The sequence below is a fragment of the Platichthys flesus genome, chromosome 18 (assembly GCF_949316205.1).
Source record: "Platichthys flesus chromosome 18, fPlaFle2.1, whole genome shotgun sequence".
In the NCBI taxonomy this organism is placed as follows: domain Eukaryota; kingdom Metazoa; phylum Chordata; class Actinopteri; order Pleuronectiformes; family Pleuronectidae; genus Platichthys; species Platichthys flesus.
In genome coordinates this window covers 19,919,995-19,938,742 of record NC_084962.1, presented here as the reverse complement: position 1 = coordinate 19,938,742, position 18,748 = coordinate 19,919,995, and the positions used below count along the sequence as shown (strand labels likewise).

The 18,748-nt window shown below is 44.9% G+C and overlaps 2 protein-coding genes across 2 annotated transcripts in view; both read right to left on the bottom strand.

Moving 5' to 3' along the window:
- The window catches only part of galnt14 (UDP-N-acetyl-alpha-D-galactosamine:polypeptide N-acetylgalactosaminyltransferase 14 (GalNAc-T14)), a 91,535-nt gene extending 84,708 nt beyond the window's left edge, over positions 1 to 6,827 (bottom strand). Inside the window, exon 1 of the mRNA XM_062412022.1 lies at positions 6,441 to 6,827. Within this exon, the coding sequence (XP_062268006.1) occupies positions 6,441 to 6,620 (180 nt within the window). The 5' untranslated portion in view covers positions 6,621 to 6,827. The remainder of the gene's footprint in view (positions 1 to 6,440) is intronic.
- A 2,058-nt stretch (positions 6,828 to 8,885) lies between these two features.
- zfand3 (zinc finger, AN1-type domain 3) lies at positions 8,886 to 18,679 on the bottom strand. The gene is made up of 6 exons (XM_062411599.1): positions 18,161 to 18,679; positions 15,214 to 15,254; positions 13,572 to 13,763; positions 13,361 to 13,426; positions 13,101 to 13,271; positions 8,886 to 11,620 (listed from the first exon to the last, which is right to left on the bottom strand). The coding sequence occupies exons 1-6, from the start codon at positions 18,226 to 18,228 to the stop codon at positions 11,466 to 11,468; spliced, it is 693 nt and encodes a 230-aa protein (XP_062267583.1). The 5' UTR covers positions 18,229 to 18,679; the 3' UTR covers positions 8,886 to 11,465.
- Positions 18,680 to 18,748: the final 69 nt, after the last annotated feature.

The window sequence follows — 18,748 nt, the reverse complement described above, 5'->3', positions numbered from 1 at the left end:
CGTGCTAACACCTACTAGCTACGTGTTCTACTTTTAGGTGGTAAACAGCTATTTGGTGCATTACTGCCCCCTTTATTAAAAGCTTGAAAATGTGACCCCAATTGAAACAGCAGCACCGCACACAACACTAGGACACACACCAACACACACACACACACAGACATTCACAATTAAAGGGTATCAAACAACAAACAGGAGGAGTAATAAAACCAATAACAACAGGAAAGTTTTCCCTCTCTGTCAAAACACACTTTGACACCCACTCAAAGGCTCCACTACACACATAAACAGCTTTTATATATATATCCGCATCTGCGTGTTTGTGTGTGTGTGTTTATATGTGTGTCTGTGTGTGTTACAGGTGTGTGTGCAGAGTTTAGAGCTTTCAATCTAATCCCTTTCTTTATTGAACCACAGCAGCAGGGCCAGTCGGGAAATACACAATATTGCGCCCGTGTGTGTGTTTGTGTGTGTGTGTTTTATGTGTGTTGCAGTGATAGAATGAAATATTTGCGTTTCCAGAGTCGAGCAGCAAGAGGAGGTGGAGGAGGAAGAAGGAGATAGAGGAGCGCTGGTTTAAATCCTCATGGTAATATTTCTTTCTTCACTCTCTTGGCACGGAGATTAACTGCTAATGGAGAAGATCTATGTGCTATTAACAACAGCACCAGCAACAGAGAGGCAGCGCGAGGACGAGGAAGAGGAAGAGGAAGAGGAAGAGGAAGAGGAAGAGGAAGAGGAAGAGGAAGAGGAAGAGGAAGAGGTCGAGGACGAGGATGAGGAAGAGGAATAGGACCAGGACCAGGATCAGGACCAGGACGAAGTCTTTCCGAGGCTTCGTAGAAGAGAAACCAACGTGACTTTCAAAATGTCGTCTAATGAATTAGACTGAGATTATAAAGGCAGAGCTGTGATGTGGTCACACACAGATTTAGGTCACAAGTTTTATTTCCTACTCGATCCTGACGACCAATCACTGAGGATCCAGATCAGTCCCTCAGGAGCAGGGACTGTAAATAAAGATGGACGACATGACGGCAGCTTGGTTTTAATTAGTTATTCAACTCTGTAAACGTGGCGAAACATCTTGATTGACACCGACTCGTGATTGGCCGAGCGTGTGCACAGATTCTGGATATACGTCTGGAGCGCAAGAGGGCGTCGCCTGTATCCGGTGATATTTTAGCTTCCTCTTGGGAGGAGGTGGAAGTGGAAACCAGAAATCTGAGCTGAAGGATTGAGATTCTCCAGGAACTCGACTCTCATGCTGCTCTGTCATCACCGGATGTGTAAATAACAGATTCACCTGTTCAACCTAATGCATGATGTGTCCACTGATTGCTGCTGCAGTCGCAGGTTAAAGGTGGAGAACGTTCCCGGTGCTCTAACTCTCCGGGTGTCGGTGCAGCCGGTGCTAACACGTCGACTGTGACCGAGAAGAAACGACACATCGAGCACAAACGACTGGCGACAGTGAAAACAGCTTGTGCTCTGTCTCCTTTAAACCAGTTCATTTGCTCCCTGTCGTCTCCCTGTCGTTGTTCTTCTTGTGTTTCTGTTGTCGCCCACAGCCCCCCCCCCTCTACACTTTCTCTTCTCTTGTCCCTGCACTTTATCCATTTATGTCTCTCTCTCTTTTCTGTTGTCATCCAGCATCACGTTCTCTCCTCTTCTTCATCCTCTCTCTCTCGCTCTCATATTATTTTTCCTCTCCTCTTCCTTGTCTGCCTCTGTTTTCTCTCTTACTCGTCTCTTAGTTTTTGACTTTCCTCTTTGGTTCACCCCTTCTCTCCTTCTCTCCCTCCCTCCCTGCCACCCTGCCTCCCTCCCTCTCTCCCTGTTATCTTTCTCTCCCACTCTCTTCATCCTCATTTTAGCCTCCGCTCTCTGTAAACTAGATTGATGGCTCAATCCTACATGCATCAAGGTGAGAATTACAATTTTCGTGCCGGCGCAAAGACACAAGTACACACTCGCACAAATGGCAGCAGACAATGACAACCCTATTCTCACAGTCACTCCCTTCACCTCACACACACATATACACACACAATATATATATAATTTTCTTCACTAGCAACATAACAAAAGCTTGATATAAATCCATTATGCATCATATGATCACATACATCAGGTTCTACCTTCTCCTGCCACTTAGTAGTTTGTCATGTTCTGAACTTAATGAAGTCTGCGCCCTTCAGAATTAACTCAGGAGCAATAATCTGTCTTTAAGTCTTTCTCACGTACGGTTACCCTGAGACACGTCTGTGTGTGTGTGTGTTTGTGTGTGCGTGTGTGTTTGTCACATATTAACAAAGCACACAAACGTACATACATGCATAAATGAATTAAAAACGTGTGGTTATGATTCATGGACACTTCCCTGCTGTGCCTGGATGCTTCCTTAAATATAGAATTATCAGCTGCTGTCAGCTTCCCCACACCTCTGTTTATCTGGTTGTGTGTGTGTGTGTGTGTGTGTGTGTGTGTGTGTCACATGCATGGTATACATGGATCATTTCGCAGTCAAAGATGCTTGATTATGCTGCATCCCCAACTTAAAAAAAAATCAGATTTATGCTGATTCTTGTCTGTTTTTTTTTTCCTGGAGGGTCTGAATCGTATATACAGGAGCTAGATGAGGAGGTGGGGGGGGGGGGGGGGGGGGGGGGTTGCACACGATCTTGTGCTTTTGGTGGAAACGTGCCTCTTGATGCAGGACTGGCACAGTGATTGCAAATTGCCCGTCTGTGAATAATATCTGTTCCTTTAGCTGAAAGCCACAGACGAGCAAAACAAGAAATCACCGGAGTCGCTGTCACACACGTTTCTCAACAAGCACTTCTCATCAACCGGTGACCTTTGACCCCTGGACCACCGATCGTCAGGTGTCTGTCACGCTCACTATTCAGGAGCTGCAGGTTTATTTCCACTGGAAGTTCTATGTTTGGACTAAGAGGCAAATATTCTAGAAAAGAATCAACATAAAACTCAAAATTTAGGTGATGAATAGCTTGAGGCAGAAAACAAAAGGCTCTAAAAAAAGAGTTACAGCTGGAACACAACTATTATATATCAGGAGCTGGATAATTAAAAAGACAGTGAAAGGGAAAATGAAGTGAAATAAATTCAAACGTTATAATGAGGTCAGTTGAACATTTGTTATCTCCAGGAGCTCATTTGGTCCATTTTAATTTAATTTAACCGTTTGATAAAAGGTTTGAAAAGGCTGGAGTCAACACAAATTCTGATAAATGAGACAATAAAGTCAAATACATGATTTTCTTTGGGCTGTGACTGTTGGACCACCGTCGGGTTCCTTTGTCTCATGAGGCCAGTGTCTTTTGGCCCCTTCTGTACACAGAGCCCACTATAATCTATATTATTATTATTTTTATTTTTATTATTATTTTTCCCGGGCTGGGAGTCGATCTGAAAACTCATTTCCCTGTCCTCTTGTCCGTGTGAATGCCTCCTGATGGGGAGAGGGACGGAGAAAGGAACAATAACTGCATTTCATAAGATGGGAAAATGAATAATTTCAGCAGCGGGTGTGCACGCAGTGTGTGTTAATGTGCGGTGCAGTGTGTGTTAATGTGCGGTGCAGTGTGTGTTAATGTGCGGGGCAGTGTGTGTTAATGTGCGGGGCAGTGTGTGTTAATGTGCGGTGCAGTGCGGTGCACGGCATGTCGGTGTGTTCGGCTCGTGGAGCAGCTGTGACACACGAGGCGAGCTCAGTGATTGGAGCATCGATCTTGTTTCGTGGAGAAATGAAAGTGAGACGGAAAGTAAGAAATGGAAAGATGACGAGTTAGAAGAATCGAACAAGTCAAACTGGGCGAGGTTTGGAGTCACTGGTTATTTTTTTTCACATAGTTTTCTTTTAATCATCCTCTGACGCCTATTTTGAGTTATTTCTTTTACGTTTTGGAATACACAAACGTACATACATGCATAAATGAATTAAAAACGTGTGGTTATGATTCATGGACACTTCCCTGCTGTGCCTGGATGCTTCCTTAAAAATAGAATTATCAGCTGCTGTCAGCTTCCCCATGCCTCGGTTTAGTCTGTTTTATTTGTTTCTGACTCTAGGTCATATTTTATGAGTACACTTGGCTACGCGTGGAGCTGGTGAACTTTGACCTGCGACGTCACAGCCTCAACGACCTTTGATCCCACTCTGCCATAATTGGCTGTAGTTTCCATAGAGAGCCAAGATCTGTGTCATATGGTCTTCTCATGTTTAGTTATAGATCTTACAACATTTCAGATTTGAGTTGCTTGGCACATGTGAAAAATCTCATATCGTCCGACACATGAATCAGTCGAGCTCTGATTTACAAAACCTTTTTTGACAAAATTCAAAGTTGTGGGTCAAGCGGAGCACAAACCCAAAACACCCGACAACAGAGCAACACAAACCTCCAGTCGTTGTGTGTGTCACGTGAAGCAGAAGAGAAACAATCTGCTGACACGCGTGAACGGCTCCTGGGACGACACATAAAGAAAATAACCGTGATTCCTCGAAACGAGTGAATCGTTTCTGTCTGGGCCGTCCTGGAAATCTGACCAAGTGCTGCCCTCGGACACACACAGAGACACACACACAGACACACACACAGGGAGGGAGGCGGAGTGTCCTTCAATATTCAGTGAACCAACAGATCTCTTCCTCTTCCACGTCTGGACTTCTGACGGGAGAAACTCCATAAAGACCCCCTGCCAAGCTGCCTGAGGACACAGGCACACTCCAACCACGCTGCTTCAAAAGACTCTCTCCCTGTGTGTGTCTGTGTGTGCGTGTGTGCGTGTGTGCCTGTGTGTGTGTAGTACAGGAATGGGGGCTCTAGGTAAACAGGAGTGCAGGCTAATCCTGTGAGGAATGGGAATTCTAAATTAGCATTTGAATGCTGACGGTGCCACACACGACTACTCCTGACAAAACGTACACACATCCTCGGCCCCGGCTCACACGGACACGCAAAACCACCGCACACACTTTCTCCTCACCGCACTTGTAGCTGACGTGCACAACCAACAATGGAACAGTCAAGAAAGATCTCATTAGAGTTTGAGGCAGATCTAGAATGTTGGAGGAAGAAGCTCCACTGAGTGACTCTCTATAAAACTGTACCACGTTTCAAGTACTTTAATAAACCGCTGCACCAGGAAGAGCCCAGTTTATGTTTCTTATGTTATGATAGGAACAGACTGTATTCTGGGTAATGATGAGACACGCAGCTGTACCTGCTGACACGTTCTACACCGGGTGTGAAAAACTGCAGGATTGAGTTGGCAAGTCTGTATCTGGCTCGGGAATTAGCCAAGGTGTGTTACCTCCAGTGTGTCCTGACTTGAAAACGACACAGACACACACACACACACACAGACACACACCCACACACACAGACACACACACACATAGTCTTGCAGAATGTGATTCTCTAATTAGCTTGTGCGTTCACATCTCACAGAACAAGTCCACACAAGACAAGACCGCCTCTCCCTTCTTCTTCTTCTTCTTCTTCTTCTTCTTCTTCTTCTTCTTCTTCTTCTTCTTCTTCTTCTTCTTCTTCTCCTGCTCAGCTAAGTGGCTGCAGCTGCTTCCACCCCTACAACTTAAGTAGTTTAATTACATTTGGAATTTTTTATATGGAGGCATTTAGCTGAGGATCTCATCCAGGTCAAGTTACAATGAAAGCCGCAGCAGATTAAGCTTCAATGCCGGAATTATCCAGCGTCTGAAAAACACCTCCCACTCGTAGGAAATTAAGGCGCCTCTCAAGATTCAGACAAAGTGAGGATCTGTGTTGTCGACACACACTTATTATACGTTTACCGACTGGATTCCCAATTCACAAATTAATGTTTAGGCTCATTTGCTCCAAAATTGTTATAATTACATGACGTTGATGCAGCTTTATATTATTTGGTTTAACTTTAGAAACTAAAGCCTCTTTTCCACTCGTCATGAAAACTCACTATCATCTGGCTTTTTGTCTGCAATGTGAATAAACTCAGTCTGTAATCAGTCAAACTTCACTCTAAGTATTTTTTAGATTTTGACAAAGAAGAAAAAGTGTATTGATGTTTGTTTTTGTTGTTTATTTTCTTAGTTCAAGTTCTATATATGGGTTTTTCAATTGAAATAAAGTTTATACACACACACACTGTCTCTCTCTCTCTCTCACACACACACACACACACACACAAGTATACGCACACACAAACACACCCTGTCTCTCTCTTACACACACACGGACACACAAACTCTCTCTCACCCACACACACACCCTTTCTCTCTCACATAGACACAAATATATATATACACACACACTCTCTCTCTTTCACACACATACAAGTACACACACACACACACACACACACTCTCTCACACACTGACACACACGCGCGGGGTGGAGGAGTCTGTACTTCACCTGGTTGTTGACCGTCTCTCCTCCGCCTCCTCCTCCGGCTCCTCCCGCCCCGGCCCCGGCCCCGGCCCCGGCCCCCAGCTCCGGCAGCCTCCTCCGGCTGAGCACCAGCAGGTAAACCAGCGCTCCCAGCCACACCAGCAGCGCCACGGTCACCGCCAGCTTCCGACAGAGACGCTTCATGTTCCGCTCAGGAGGAGCCGGCGGCGCCTGGAGCCGCTGTCAGAAGCTCATGACACCAACAAACAAACAAACAACAACAACAACAACTCCTCCTACACACGGCGCGAGCGGCTCCGGTCCCGGTGGCGGTGAAGCGGAGGCTGAGGTGCACGCGCTGCCTCTCACACGCTCCGTGTGTGAACTCAGCAGCTCGAGCGCTTCCCTGACAGCCGCGCGTGCGTGTGTCTGTGCGCGTGAAACGGCGTGTGTGTATGTGTGTGTGTGACGGTGAGGGAGTCCTGGACCATCCTGGAGGTTGGAACGAGAGAGAGGAGCGCCACCTACCGGTAGACAGGACCACGTGGAGAGGACATGAGAATATCATAACTATAGAATATGTGGAATAGAAAAAGAGTGTGCATGAGACAGTGACTCTATGAATTTCAATGACACAGGTAAAAATATATATTCATATCGTACATTTAATGAAGAGTTCATCATTCTTACTGAATAATTTAAATGACTTACATACAGTTAAGGAAAATCTAATTTCCATAATTGTCTCATCGATCTAAACAAGATGCTACACACAGATAAAGTGTCAAATTAATCTGCATCAGTGATTTTTAGTGTTAAGATGAGAGGAAAATAAGAGGAGAGAAGTCAGAGAAAGAAGGTGTGAGAAGAAAGAGGGGAATACAACGAGGTGAGGAAGGAAGAGGAAGAGGAAGAGGAAGAGTTTCCTTCTTCTGCTGCCGTTACAAAAACAGAAGAAAACGTCCCAACATTTTATTTCACTAACTCATCACCACTGCTTCCATCGTAGTGTCGTTAATAAGACACGAGGAGCAAAGATGACACTGCTCCTTTGATCTCTGCCTTTACTGTCTGAGTGCGCCATCTACTGTTTACACTGAGTAATGTCGGCTACTGATCGATCTAAAAAATGTATATTTAAATAATACTGCAGAAAATACATGAAGAAAAACTCAACATCTCATCATGAACACGGCTCCCAGTCAAAGTGAAGTGATATTAAAACTACTTTAATAAATCCAACTAACAAACAAACCAATGAAAACAACTTCCTTCACAGATAAAGCTCAAAGTTTGTGTTGTGCCAGATAAATACAATCAACTGGAACAGTTCTTAACTTCATGTAAACTGCACCAAAGTCCACAGACTCGTGATCTGTTCCCCCGAATATGTCAGGACCAAGAACTCTGCTTTATTTCTGCAGAAATTCACCTTTTCATTCCAGGCAAACTCTTTTTAAACTAAAAGCTCAGGAGGGTCAGAACAAGAGAACAAGAACAAGAGAAGAACAAGAGAAGAGAACAAGAGATGATGAGGGAGAAGTCCTTTCTTCAGGTGTGTTCCTGTTGGACCCTGCGTGGTGATTGGCCGGTTCAGTCAGAAAGTTAACCACTAAGCAGCCTGTTCAGGTGGAAGCCAATCAGTTGGTTCTACCTGCAGAGAACCCTGTTCCTCATTTTATAATCATTTAAAACATGGGGAGTTCAAGTCCCCTTGTTTATTTTTTGCAGCTTGAGTTTTCTGTTTCTGTCGCCTTCTTTAACTTTCATCTCCAGTCTCATATTTTTATAGTTCAAAGCTTTTATTGTCTTGTTTGCCTTTTACTGCTTTTGTATTTTATTGATTGTACGAGCTTATTTTTAGTGTGAAACACTTTGTGGGTTTTATTTCTGTGAAAGGTGCTAAAGAAAATAAATGTATTATCACCCATTGTATTAATAGCTCAGTAAGGGGGGGGAGGGGTTCATTGGCTGTATAACATTTTTTAGGGGCAGAATACGTTTTAGACATTTAGCAGTAAAGTTATACATATAAGTATAAATATATAATAAATATTAACCGTGATGATTTCAGCAACTTCTTTTCTATTTAATTGAATGTTCTGCTGCTCGTTAGTGGCCTAGCAATCATCTAGTGATAACAAAGTCCAGTTTCTGTCTACATACATGTTTCTTCCAGAGTCATAAGAAGTCTATTTGACCTTTGACCACCAACATCGAGTCAGTTAATCTGAGATTCAAAGTAAACATTTGTACCAAGTTTGAGGAGATTCCATAAAGGCATTCTCAAAATATCGTGTTTACAACAATACAGCAGGCAACCTGAAAACCTAATACTTGTCCACTAACTAGCTTTCCCCTGGATTGAAGTCTGCCACAGTTCTGTGGCAGATTTTAGAGCCACAGTGGTTTATTTGTACTTTCAAACATTATGAATATGGGGGAAAAGAAACACATGACAACACACCATATCCTCTAATCCAGTTTATTTTCCTCAGCAGAAAATGGAACACGATAAAATTAAAGGAGAAAATATGACAGAATTATGGTCTTGCTTTTTTTTTATACATTTAACTAAATATGCCACTCTATGCTATAGGGTGTTAAGTAACTCAAACTGATATATGGTTAAATAATTTTCTTTAAAAGGTACAGAAAGATACTCAATTTCTTCCATTTCTCATTAGCACTCAAACAAAAGAAAAAAAAGGAACATGTTTTGTCAAATATTCAAATATCAAAACAAGAACCAGCCAGAATCTCTTGACTCCCTTTGTCCTTCGCTGTGTTCTTATTGGAGAAGAGGGGAGGAGGGGGCGTGGTTGGAGATGAGGGAGAGAGGAGACGATAACGTGTGCATGAGGATTAGCATAGTTAAGTGGTGTCTGGTTATAGGGACGTCCACCTCCATCAACGTTTACATAATTATTTTGCAAAAGAAGAAATTAAATCGAATTTTCCTTCCAAACGAGGAAATCTACTGCTTCATGTTTGAGTTCTTCAAATTAAAAAGGAAACAGTGGCAATCCAACATAATCAAATAGGACTTCCTGCAAAGTAATAGCTTTTAATATGCCTACAATGAAAACCAAATTAAAATCCGAAGAAGCAAATATCGGCTTTGAAAAAGTCAAACAGAAAAATGTTGATTGAGGTGAAACGGCCCCTTCGAGGAGAAGGAAGGAAGAAGTATTTGAACAATATGCACAGCACAGAGTCCAGCAGAGCAAAACTAAACATCTGAGGAAAAGGGAGAAACAACTCAATTTGAGAATTCACGTTTCATTTCTGCAGCATCATCAGACCCGGAGAGCAGCTGCAGTTTGAAGCAGTGGTGTCAACAAGACGTGCAACCCCCCCCGACCGGGTCCAACAGAAACATCATAAAAACAAAAACATGCACTTCATCGGGTTCGTTAGTAGAGGACTGAAGGAACCGATAGAAGTTTGGTTACTTAACCGAAATTTTAAAGATTTTACCAACACCTGTCTGGTGTTATTTTGTCTAATTTGGTTTCAGGTGTAAAATCTCCCCAATAACCAGAGTTTGGTTAATTTCTCATCTTTAAAACAAACGTTTGCAGGTGCTGCGTATCAATATGACATCACCGATTGAAAACCTGTCTCTCTCCGATTTCATCGCCTCATACTTTATGATTATGTTCCCGATCTGACACCTGATTCTACTCTCAAAAAAACACAAAATAAGAAATAAATTATAGAGCTATTCAAAGGGTAGTAGGTTATTTTATGTATTCTCTTTCGCACACTGGTGAAACCATCCATTATGAACTTTAGATTATTTGTCTTAATGAACACATGACGTTTTGGAGAAGAACTCTTCATTTGAATACAAAAATTCAGTTGCGTTCCCCTGAATGCACCAAGAACAACAGTACCACTCAGTAAATTGAAAAAAGGGGGGGGGGGGGGAGAGGATCTGCTACACAGAGGATTTATCTGAGTTATTACTCTTGTCCATTAGTGTGGATTTTTTTTTTTTTTAAATAGTTATTTGTATTTTTTCTTTTTGTCAACAGTCCATGTGAGCAGAGGCAGGGATTGGCTGTATTGTCCTCCACGACGCCGTGGTGTAGAAGTAAAAACAAGCTAATCACCGTGACGGCCACATGAAAAACAGAAAGAAATCAAACCATGACAGCATCCTTGCACTGCCTCACTTTACCGTACGACACACTCAAACCTGCACAAATACACTGCTGGTACCATGCATGAGCACAAAACGTTTGGTGATGCCGTGCATGGACCTAAATGTTGGTGGAAGAAGGAAACGAAACGAGAGGAAGGTGGGGTTACAGGTTTGATACTCCAACCCCCTGATGACGACCTGAGGACTGGTCGTGGGATAGAGCTGGACCCCGCACCCGCGACCAAGAAATGGAAAAATGAAAATCAACAAACAATAACTCAGTTGAATGAGAATCCAAACGGATCAGTTCAGCCGAACGCTACAACTGTTCGTTTTCCGTAACTTCCTGTTCTGGAAAAAAGGAGCGTGAGCAAGAGGAGGAAACCATGTGCGTGATGTACGTCTGACTGGATCCGTCTGTGCGGCGTCCCCCCTCTGAAGATGGCGGGGGGGGGGGGGGGGGGGGGGGGGGGGGTTAAGGCTGTGTGTGAACATGCGATACTGAACGTGACTCCACGGGCAGCCACCGGGGGGGCCCCCTGTTGGCCCCAAACTGCCTCGCCCAGAGCCAAGTCCGCACAGACGCTCCGGGTGAGAAGTCGGGGTCGACAACAGGGCGCCGTCAAGCGCAGATCCAGAATCGTCAGGTCAGATGCAGGATGTTACGACCGTGCTCCCTCCTCCACCTCCTCCACCTCCTCCTCCTCCTCTTCTTCTTCTTCTTCTTCTTCTTCTTCTTCCCTCCCCACCCCCCCTCCCTCCCACCATCACCCCCTTTGTCATTCCTCCTCGCTCTCCCTACACCACCACCACCTCCTCCTCTTTCTCCTCCTCCTCCTCCTCCTCCTCCTAGTAAGCGCCTCATCTCTTCACTGGATGGCTGGCCACGGCGTGACCAATCAGGAGCACTCCTCCCCGATGCGTTGGCACGAGCGGCCCACCTTTCGGTCCAGCTTCACCATCTTGAGGACGGCCTCCTCGCGGCCGCGGCCCAGGTGGTCGAACAGGCAGTCGTGCTGCTCAGGTAGACGGTGGAGCATGCAGAACACGTAGCCTGTCGGGGGAAACAGACACAAAGGGGTGAGGGAGGCAGTGACGCAGACTCGGGTTCTGCTGCTCCTGCTTCATATGGGAGGAATTTTATCAGTGGTTTCACCTCACCAACAACACAAGAGACAGAAACAATGTCTTTACTCACTTCTTCAACCGATTTGCAAAACTTCTCTTGTCCAATTAAAAAAGAGAAACCAACAAAAACTTTAGGTAATTGAAAAAAGTTGTAATCATGAAGTGCAGCTCAGCGAATCATCTGCAAACCTGTGCATCAGGGACTCAGAAAAGGTGTTAAAAGGTATATTACATCCATCCTACGCAAAAATCTGAATCTGAATTAATTATTAGGTTTTCAAAATCATATATTTTGTTTGTGCTACAAAACACATGTTTAGTACATTTCCCAAAAGTGGGAAGTTCGTGGCTTTTCTTACTTTTAGAATTTACAAAAATCTAAACAAAAATGAACAGGATCATAAAAACCTGTGTTTGCTTGTTTAGTGTTTGAATCATTTAAAAGGATTATATGGAGACTGTAAAATTCAGAACCTGTCAAAGTGACCTGCAGTGATAAGGAGCTGCTGCTGGACTCAGGCCACAGAACCTGAAGCAAAGACCTGCTGCTGCACAAACAGCTGTTCACCTGTTCATTCAAGCTCGACTCAGAACACAGAACCCAAAGTGGAAAATCATTAGTAGTCGTGAACGATATCATCCCTTATGTTGATGAGTCTCTGCAGCCACCTGCTTATTCAAAGTTGGTTAATATTGAACGTGTCCAAATTGCACCAGATTCCAACACTGTACATCCTTGGGCCCTTAACAATACAAAGGATATAACTGTGCCCTTACTAGTTAAACCTATTAAAAAGGCACTTATGTGAGTCTACATCCACACTACGTTTTAATGTTAAAACACATCGTTCACACGACCTGAAACAGAGAAATGTGGAATCTCCATGGACCCTGTTTAAGTTTGAGAACTCGGCGGCTGTTTCACAGTCTGGACAGGAAACGATGTCATCAGCATCTTTTTGACGATCGGTTCTCGTCCGTCATGACGAACAAGCAAAACGTTGCCAACAACATCTGTCAGTAACAGTCATCACTCAGAAGAAAAGACAACTAAGCAACCAGCTGCAGAGTACACAATCTGCTTCCTGTTTTCACTGACACACACACATTGCCAAATGTACGTGAACGGTCACACGATATACTCCAGTGTGTAGTAAAGACTGATGCAGAGCTCAGATGCTTTTGTGCACAGAGATCGTTTTAGTTTCAAAACAAGAACACATAAGTGTGGATGTAGCCTAAATGTGAGAACAAACCCAGGGGCTGACATGCAGGTCCTGCTACCGAGCAGTGGTAGATTCAGTTTTTGAGTTAAGCTACACTGAAAGTGCTGCTGGATGAAGCGTGTGCACCCTCTGGGGTCATTCTGACACATGACTGAGAGACAAGGAAGTGTTGTAACTGACCACAGCGGCAGGAGCCCAGTTCCTGCTGCACCAGCTCTAGTTTGGTTTGGCAGCGAAAGCAGCGTCGGCGGTTCTTCTGCTTGGGCGTCCCGCGGGCCTCCTCGCTGCCCCCCTCTTCCTCGTCTGCCCGAGGCCGCTTCTCTGGCGTCGCCTCGCTCTCCGAGCCCGAGGCTGCGCAAAGACACCACAGGAGTAATGGTTAGCACTCGAAGTGGGACAGTTCACACAGAACCCCCGCAGGGAGGAGAGGCCGACTGTACCTGATTCTCGTGGACGTTTTGTGGGTGTGCAGAGGGTGCCCTGGGCTGTGTCTGTGGACGACGCGCCTGCAGATGTAAATGAAGAGACGTGTCAGACAGAATAAAACGTTTATTCCAACACCGTACTTCCAAAAATACTATAAATGACAGAATACTACTTGACTTGGACATCAAGCAGGTTTAATGTTAGTATTAAATCCGTCCGACTCACCTTCCCTCGTGCTGGGAAACGATGGCGAGGGCTCTTCGGCTGATGGTTTCTCAGAGCTAGGGGGCGGCGACGACAATAGGGACTGGCTACTGCTACTGCTCGTCTCGCTACTGAAAATGGTTGATTGGCTACTCCCAGTGCTTTGGATAGGCGTGGGGGTGCAGTCCTCTCCTGGCGGCTTCTTCTGGATGTCTGTGGTCAGGGACAGAGAGTGGGATTAGAGAGAAACATTCAAACACAGGAAAAGGGTGACATGGTCTGAAAGCATTGAACCATTAGAGTTGAGGCTGTATAATCTATGGTTTAATGTGCCAAGTTGACAAGAAGCGTTTTATGCCGAGGCACTTGTGACGTGGGCATTTTCCACGTCACTAGTTACAGACAGTTCTTTGGATTTTTATCAGTAATTTCATGACTTATCAGTTAAGGAGGGATTTATTGGGCTGTATGTAAGAGGACAAATGTCCGAGACAATTGCTCTGTTGTTTATACTGCCGGCCCGCTAGTAAGAACTCAGGCGAATGTCTGAATTAGTCCATGACAGACGGATGAGAGACTGGAAGAACACACGTAGAAGACAGGTCGTCAACTTGTGAAGGTTAAGATTATAACCATAACACGATACATTAACCGGCGGATACAGGAAGTGACAACACACAGCCGACAAGTCAATCAGAAGGTCATTGACAGAGTTTCCTATTTGTTTGTTTGTCTGTTTTCAGGATTACACAAAAACCACAGGACGCATTTCTACGAAAACTCGTCGGAGGGATGTGATAAGGTTCAAGTCACGTTCTTTGAAACATCGTCAATGAGGATGTTCAACATTTTACTCGGTTTCTAAGATAATAATTCCTGGATCTTGATAAAAAAATGTTATCAGTATATAGGAAACAGAGAGCTGAGGGAAAAAGGAAAAACATCTGTACTGTAGAGAAAGTTGTGCATAAACTTTTAGAAACAGTCCTGGCTCTGAACTGAGTTAAATACATGACAACAAGTTCACTCTGCCAATTCTGATTTAGTAAAAGTGTGACACCATCACATTTGCACTTTGACCCTCCCTGTATAACGATCTCAGACGTTATTGATCCATGAAGATGCCGTCTCTGTTCCTCCTCCTCCGGGAGGGTGAGGGAGTTCAGCCTAGATTTCAGTTTCTCCTCCACATGTGGGCTAACCCACTTCTGCTCAGCCGCAGTACTCCAGCGTATTGTGTCTATTCTGAGCATTACAGCTGTCTGTGATGCTCTACAGCTGTCTGTGATGCTCTACAGCTGTCTGTGATGCTCTACAGCTGTCTGTGATGCTCTACAGTTGTCTGTGATGCTCTACAGCTGTCTGTGATGCTCTACTCGATGCTGCGGCCCTAAGGTCCTCGCTGTCTGCTGTACTCCCCGGTTGACATGGCCGCCACAGGGCTGAAGTGCACCCTCCAGCCAAACCAGACTGGAGAGGACACTGAGAAAACTTAATGCTGCCTTTGACATTTTAAAACTTCAATTGGGCTTTTTTCTTTGTCTGACGCACTGAAGAAAATCACATTCCCTACATTCAAATGTATAAATTAATATCGATCTATACTTCAGTCATTTTTTGTCACATTGCTCTGATTAAACAAACATTAAGAGTGGGCACTTACCAGCGAAACATTTGGAGCACATGTTCATGGTTTTACTGGACCTGAGGAGAGAGGACAGAATATATTTGTGATTAACCTCAACAGGACTTTCACCGATTCAAATTTAAGACAAAATCACAAATACAACCTAATGTATAAAACTTTAATTAAGAAATACACTTTTATGTCAAATTTAGACATAAATGTAAATTTTCAACATTGTTAATTCTTTCAAATAAAAGTTTCAGCCCATAACAAATAAATGGGTTTGAGACAGAGGCTGAAAATAGGAGCAGCAGCAATGGACAGTCTGAGGAGAGCAATATGCTTTTTGAACATCAGAGCATGAAAACCTGAGAACACTGATTAAAATCCTGATCCTGAACATGAGCAGAATTTTTCTCCTTTACTCCTCAAACACAAAGTGCGTTGGAACTTTGCTCCTGCTCTTCTTGGTGGTGGGCAGCACCTTTCCTGCAGGTATACCACGTCTTTCCCTCAGCTTCTGGATCTCTCTTTAACGTTCATACCACCACAATACATTGGGCTGGCTTGTTTCTATCGGCTGTGAGTCCTGTCAATAGGCAATAGACGCTGGAAGTCTGTAGGGTATTCAGGTCATTGTTCCTACAGGAGCTATGTGACTAATGCAGCAGGACAAGCCTGCACAGAATGTTTTCAGCTTCACCAAGGAGCTGTGGTTTTCTACCCGTTACAGTCACTTCACCTGTGAGTCACCCAGATACATCAATAACTCTAAATGGATTAAACTCTGTTGACAGGAAGCAAAGAAATAAGTGACTGGACTTTGGTGTCGACACAAATCTGCCATTGTCTTATTGTTGATATAATTATACAGCTGCAGATACAGATTTGGAAAATATGTCCAGTCCTAATGTTAAACCACCACTAACCACAGCTTGGAGACTGTTGAGGACTAAGACAGGACGGTTTGGTTTCTCACACTGTGGAGCCGATCCTAATAAACTGCTAACTCGACACCTGACCAATGAAAAGGCAGGACGGGAGAGGAAACTCTAGGAAATTATTAGAATGCTGATTTACATTTTCACGAGAGTGCGACGAGACTGTCCGAAAGAGATTCAGATAAAAAAGGTAGAAGAGCCTTTGTTAAGGGGATTGATATTTATGCGGGTGTGCACTTTGGTGGAGATTTGACTACAAACTCCACCAAGTGTCGTTCTAGTTCTCATGTTCCTCAGGTTACATTTCATCCAGGTGATTCACTGATGAGAAACAGCTTCTCTTAAAGAGGAGGAACCAGTAAATCAAATCACCCGGTGTCGACCTTCATACTCTCAGCAGATTGGTGTAAACTTGATCTTAAGTCTTGAGTCTTTTTAACGTTGATACGAACAAACAGGTTAAACAAAAACCCTGGATTCAGTGTTAGAAGATGTGCATCACCGTAGCTGCCAGTGGACGGGGAAGCAAAGAGCTGCGATGCTGAATCCTTCAACACTCCTTCCCGAACCGTACTCAAGATCTTATTAAGAGGCCTTGAGTTTCAGAGACATGTGTGAGGAGCCTGTGTGGGACAGGCTGAAAGCAGCCCCCCGGCCAGGTGTTATTCTGAGCACAGGGCTGTAAACACACAACGCTGCTGCCATTTGTGTCACCTGACATTGACAGGTGGGTTACTGGTCCCAGTTTGCCTACAGGACACCATAAAGTGAAGGCAACAAGGGGCTGGACCTTGGGGGAGGGGTTGGTAGTCAACTGACAGCTAATACCTCAGGACTGCTGTTATCCAGCAGGTTGTTATTTCACACAATAGGAGCTTATCACCACCTCACAATGGCTAACGCACTTTTAAATGACAGTGTGTTCGTTTGCTTCTTGTCTTTAAACATTTGCATTCCCAGTTTATATCTCTCCTCTCTGTGAAGCAGTTTGTAAATGGTATAACTGGACCTCACCGTGTCTATATTATATTAACTCCACAGATAAGCATTTGAAATGGATCATCCCTCTTTCAAATTCCCCCAAACCATAAATTGAGTTTAATAGTTGTAATAATACCGTGGATACCTCACTAGCTTCATTAACATATATAATAAAACTTGTGTGGCAAAATGCAGAGCCCTGAGGGACTTGCCAGCCAACTGAAGAAACTGTCGGTAGTTTGAAACCTCACTGCCATAAAAAAATGTAGTTTCGCAGAATGGATTTTAATTGCCAGGCCGTTATTGATGAAGATTTTCATGTAGATTTTGTTTTATACCATTTATCTTTAAATTTAAATGACTGTGCTAATTTGCTTCTCGTCTTTGACTCTCTGTATTCCTGTGTGTCGGTCCTCTTTGTACGTCGTATCACAGACAGTGTCTGTGCTGATCTCAGTGATGAGGTGGCAGTGGTCTTATCACAGTTGTTATCAGCTGTTATGAGCCTATAAGCAGAAACAGTCACGTTTCAGTGTCGCTGTTAAATCAGGGTTTGCATGAAGTCACTTCTCTCTGGTGCCAGCAACGGAGACGTGAGTGAATCACATCCGGTTTCTAACCCACACCCAGAGCGACTGTAAAAAGGTGTGAAACCCCCTACAACTACCCAGGAGCTCATGAGCACGGCTCGGTTCGAGGAGAAGTTTAAACAAGCTAACGTGCTATCAGCCGCTTTTCTTTCCGCCGTGGCTCGGGCACAGAAACCCGGTTTGAAAGGGAACCTTCGGGTAATAAATCATGTGTGTCGGTCAGTCGCCTCCCGAGCCCCCGAGTCCGCCTCGAACCACGACGTCCCGGCTCGAACCGGCCGCTCCAGCCTCTAGAACCGGAACTTTGACAAGCTAGTTCTCAAGCTAGCAGGTTTATTTATTAGCTAACTCCCCAACCCCCCACCCTCGGCCTGCACAGCAGAACAACAACAATGGGTTCGGACTGGGTGAGACCCGCTGAGCCTCGTCCCATCCGGCTCGTATCCACACGGAATCGGGATTCAAACTCACCCCCAGAATCCGCAGGGGCACCGCGGAGGGAGCCCCGGGGGCTTGCTTCGTTCGCTGGTGTCTCCCATGGCTCCGACACAAGGGAAGCAGCGATGAGGAAACGCGAGGCTGGAGGATGAGTCCGGGGCCTGGTCGATCCCGGGGGGGGGCAACGATCCACAAACACGGATAAATGTCCTCTTTGTGTCACGGTCCACGGGCCTGAGGCGGAGCGGACCGCAGGAATCCTCCGGTCGAGCGGAACCGAGCGTCGGAAGCGGAGGAATCGAACGAGTCCCGGAGAAGCGATCAGCTGGACGTCGGGACGTTTCGACGGGCGAGCTCAGCGACGGGGGCGACCCGGGGTTCGAGTCGACACCTAACGGCTCCGGGAGATCCAGCAGCGTCCGGCAGCACGTTCACCAAACACACACATCGACGTGAAATGCGTGGGGGGGGGGGAGAGAAGAGCGAAAATAAATAGATCGAGGAAGGCCTTCCCCTCCGAGCTCCAGGACCACCCCTGCTCACACGTCGAGTCTCCGGGAACCGTGCACCGGAAACGCGTCCATCAAAGCACTAGTGTCAATATTGTACCAAGGAAACCAT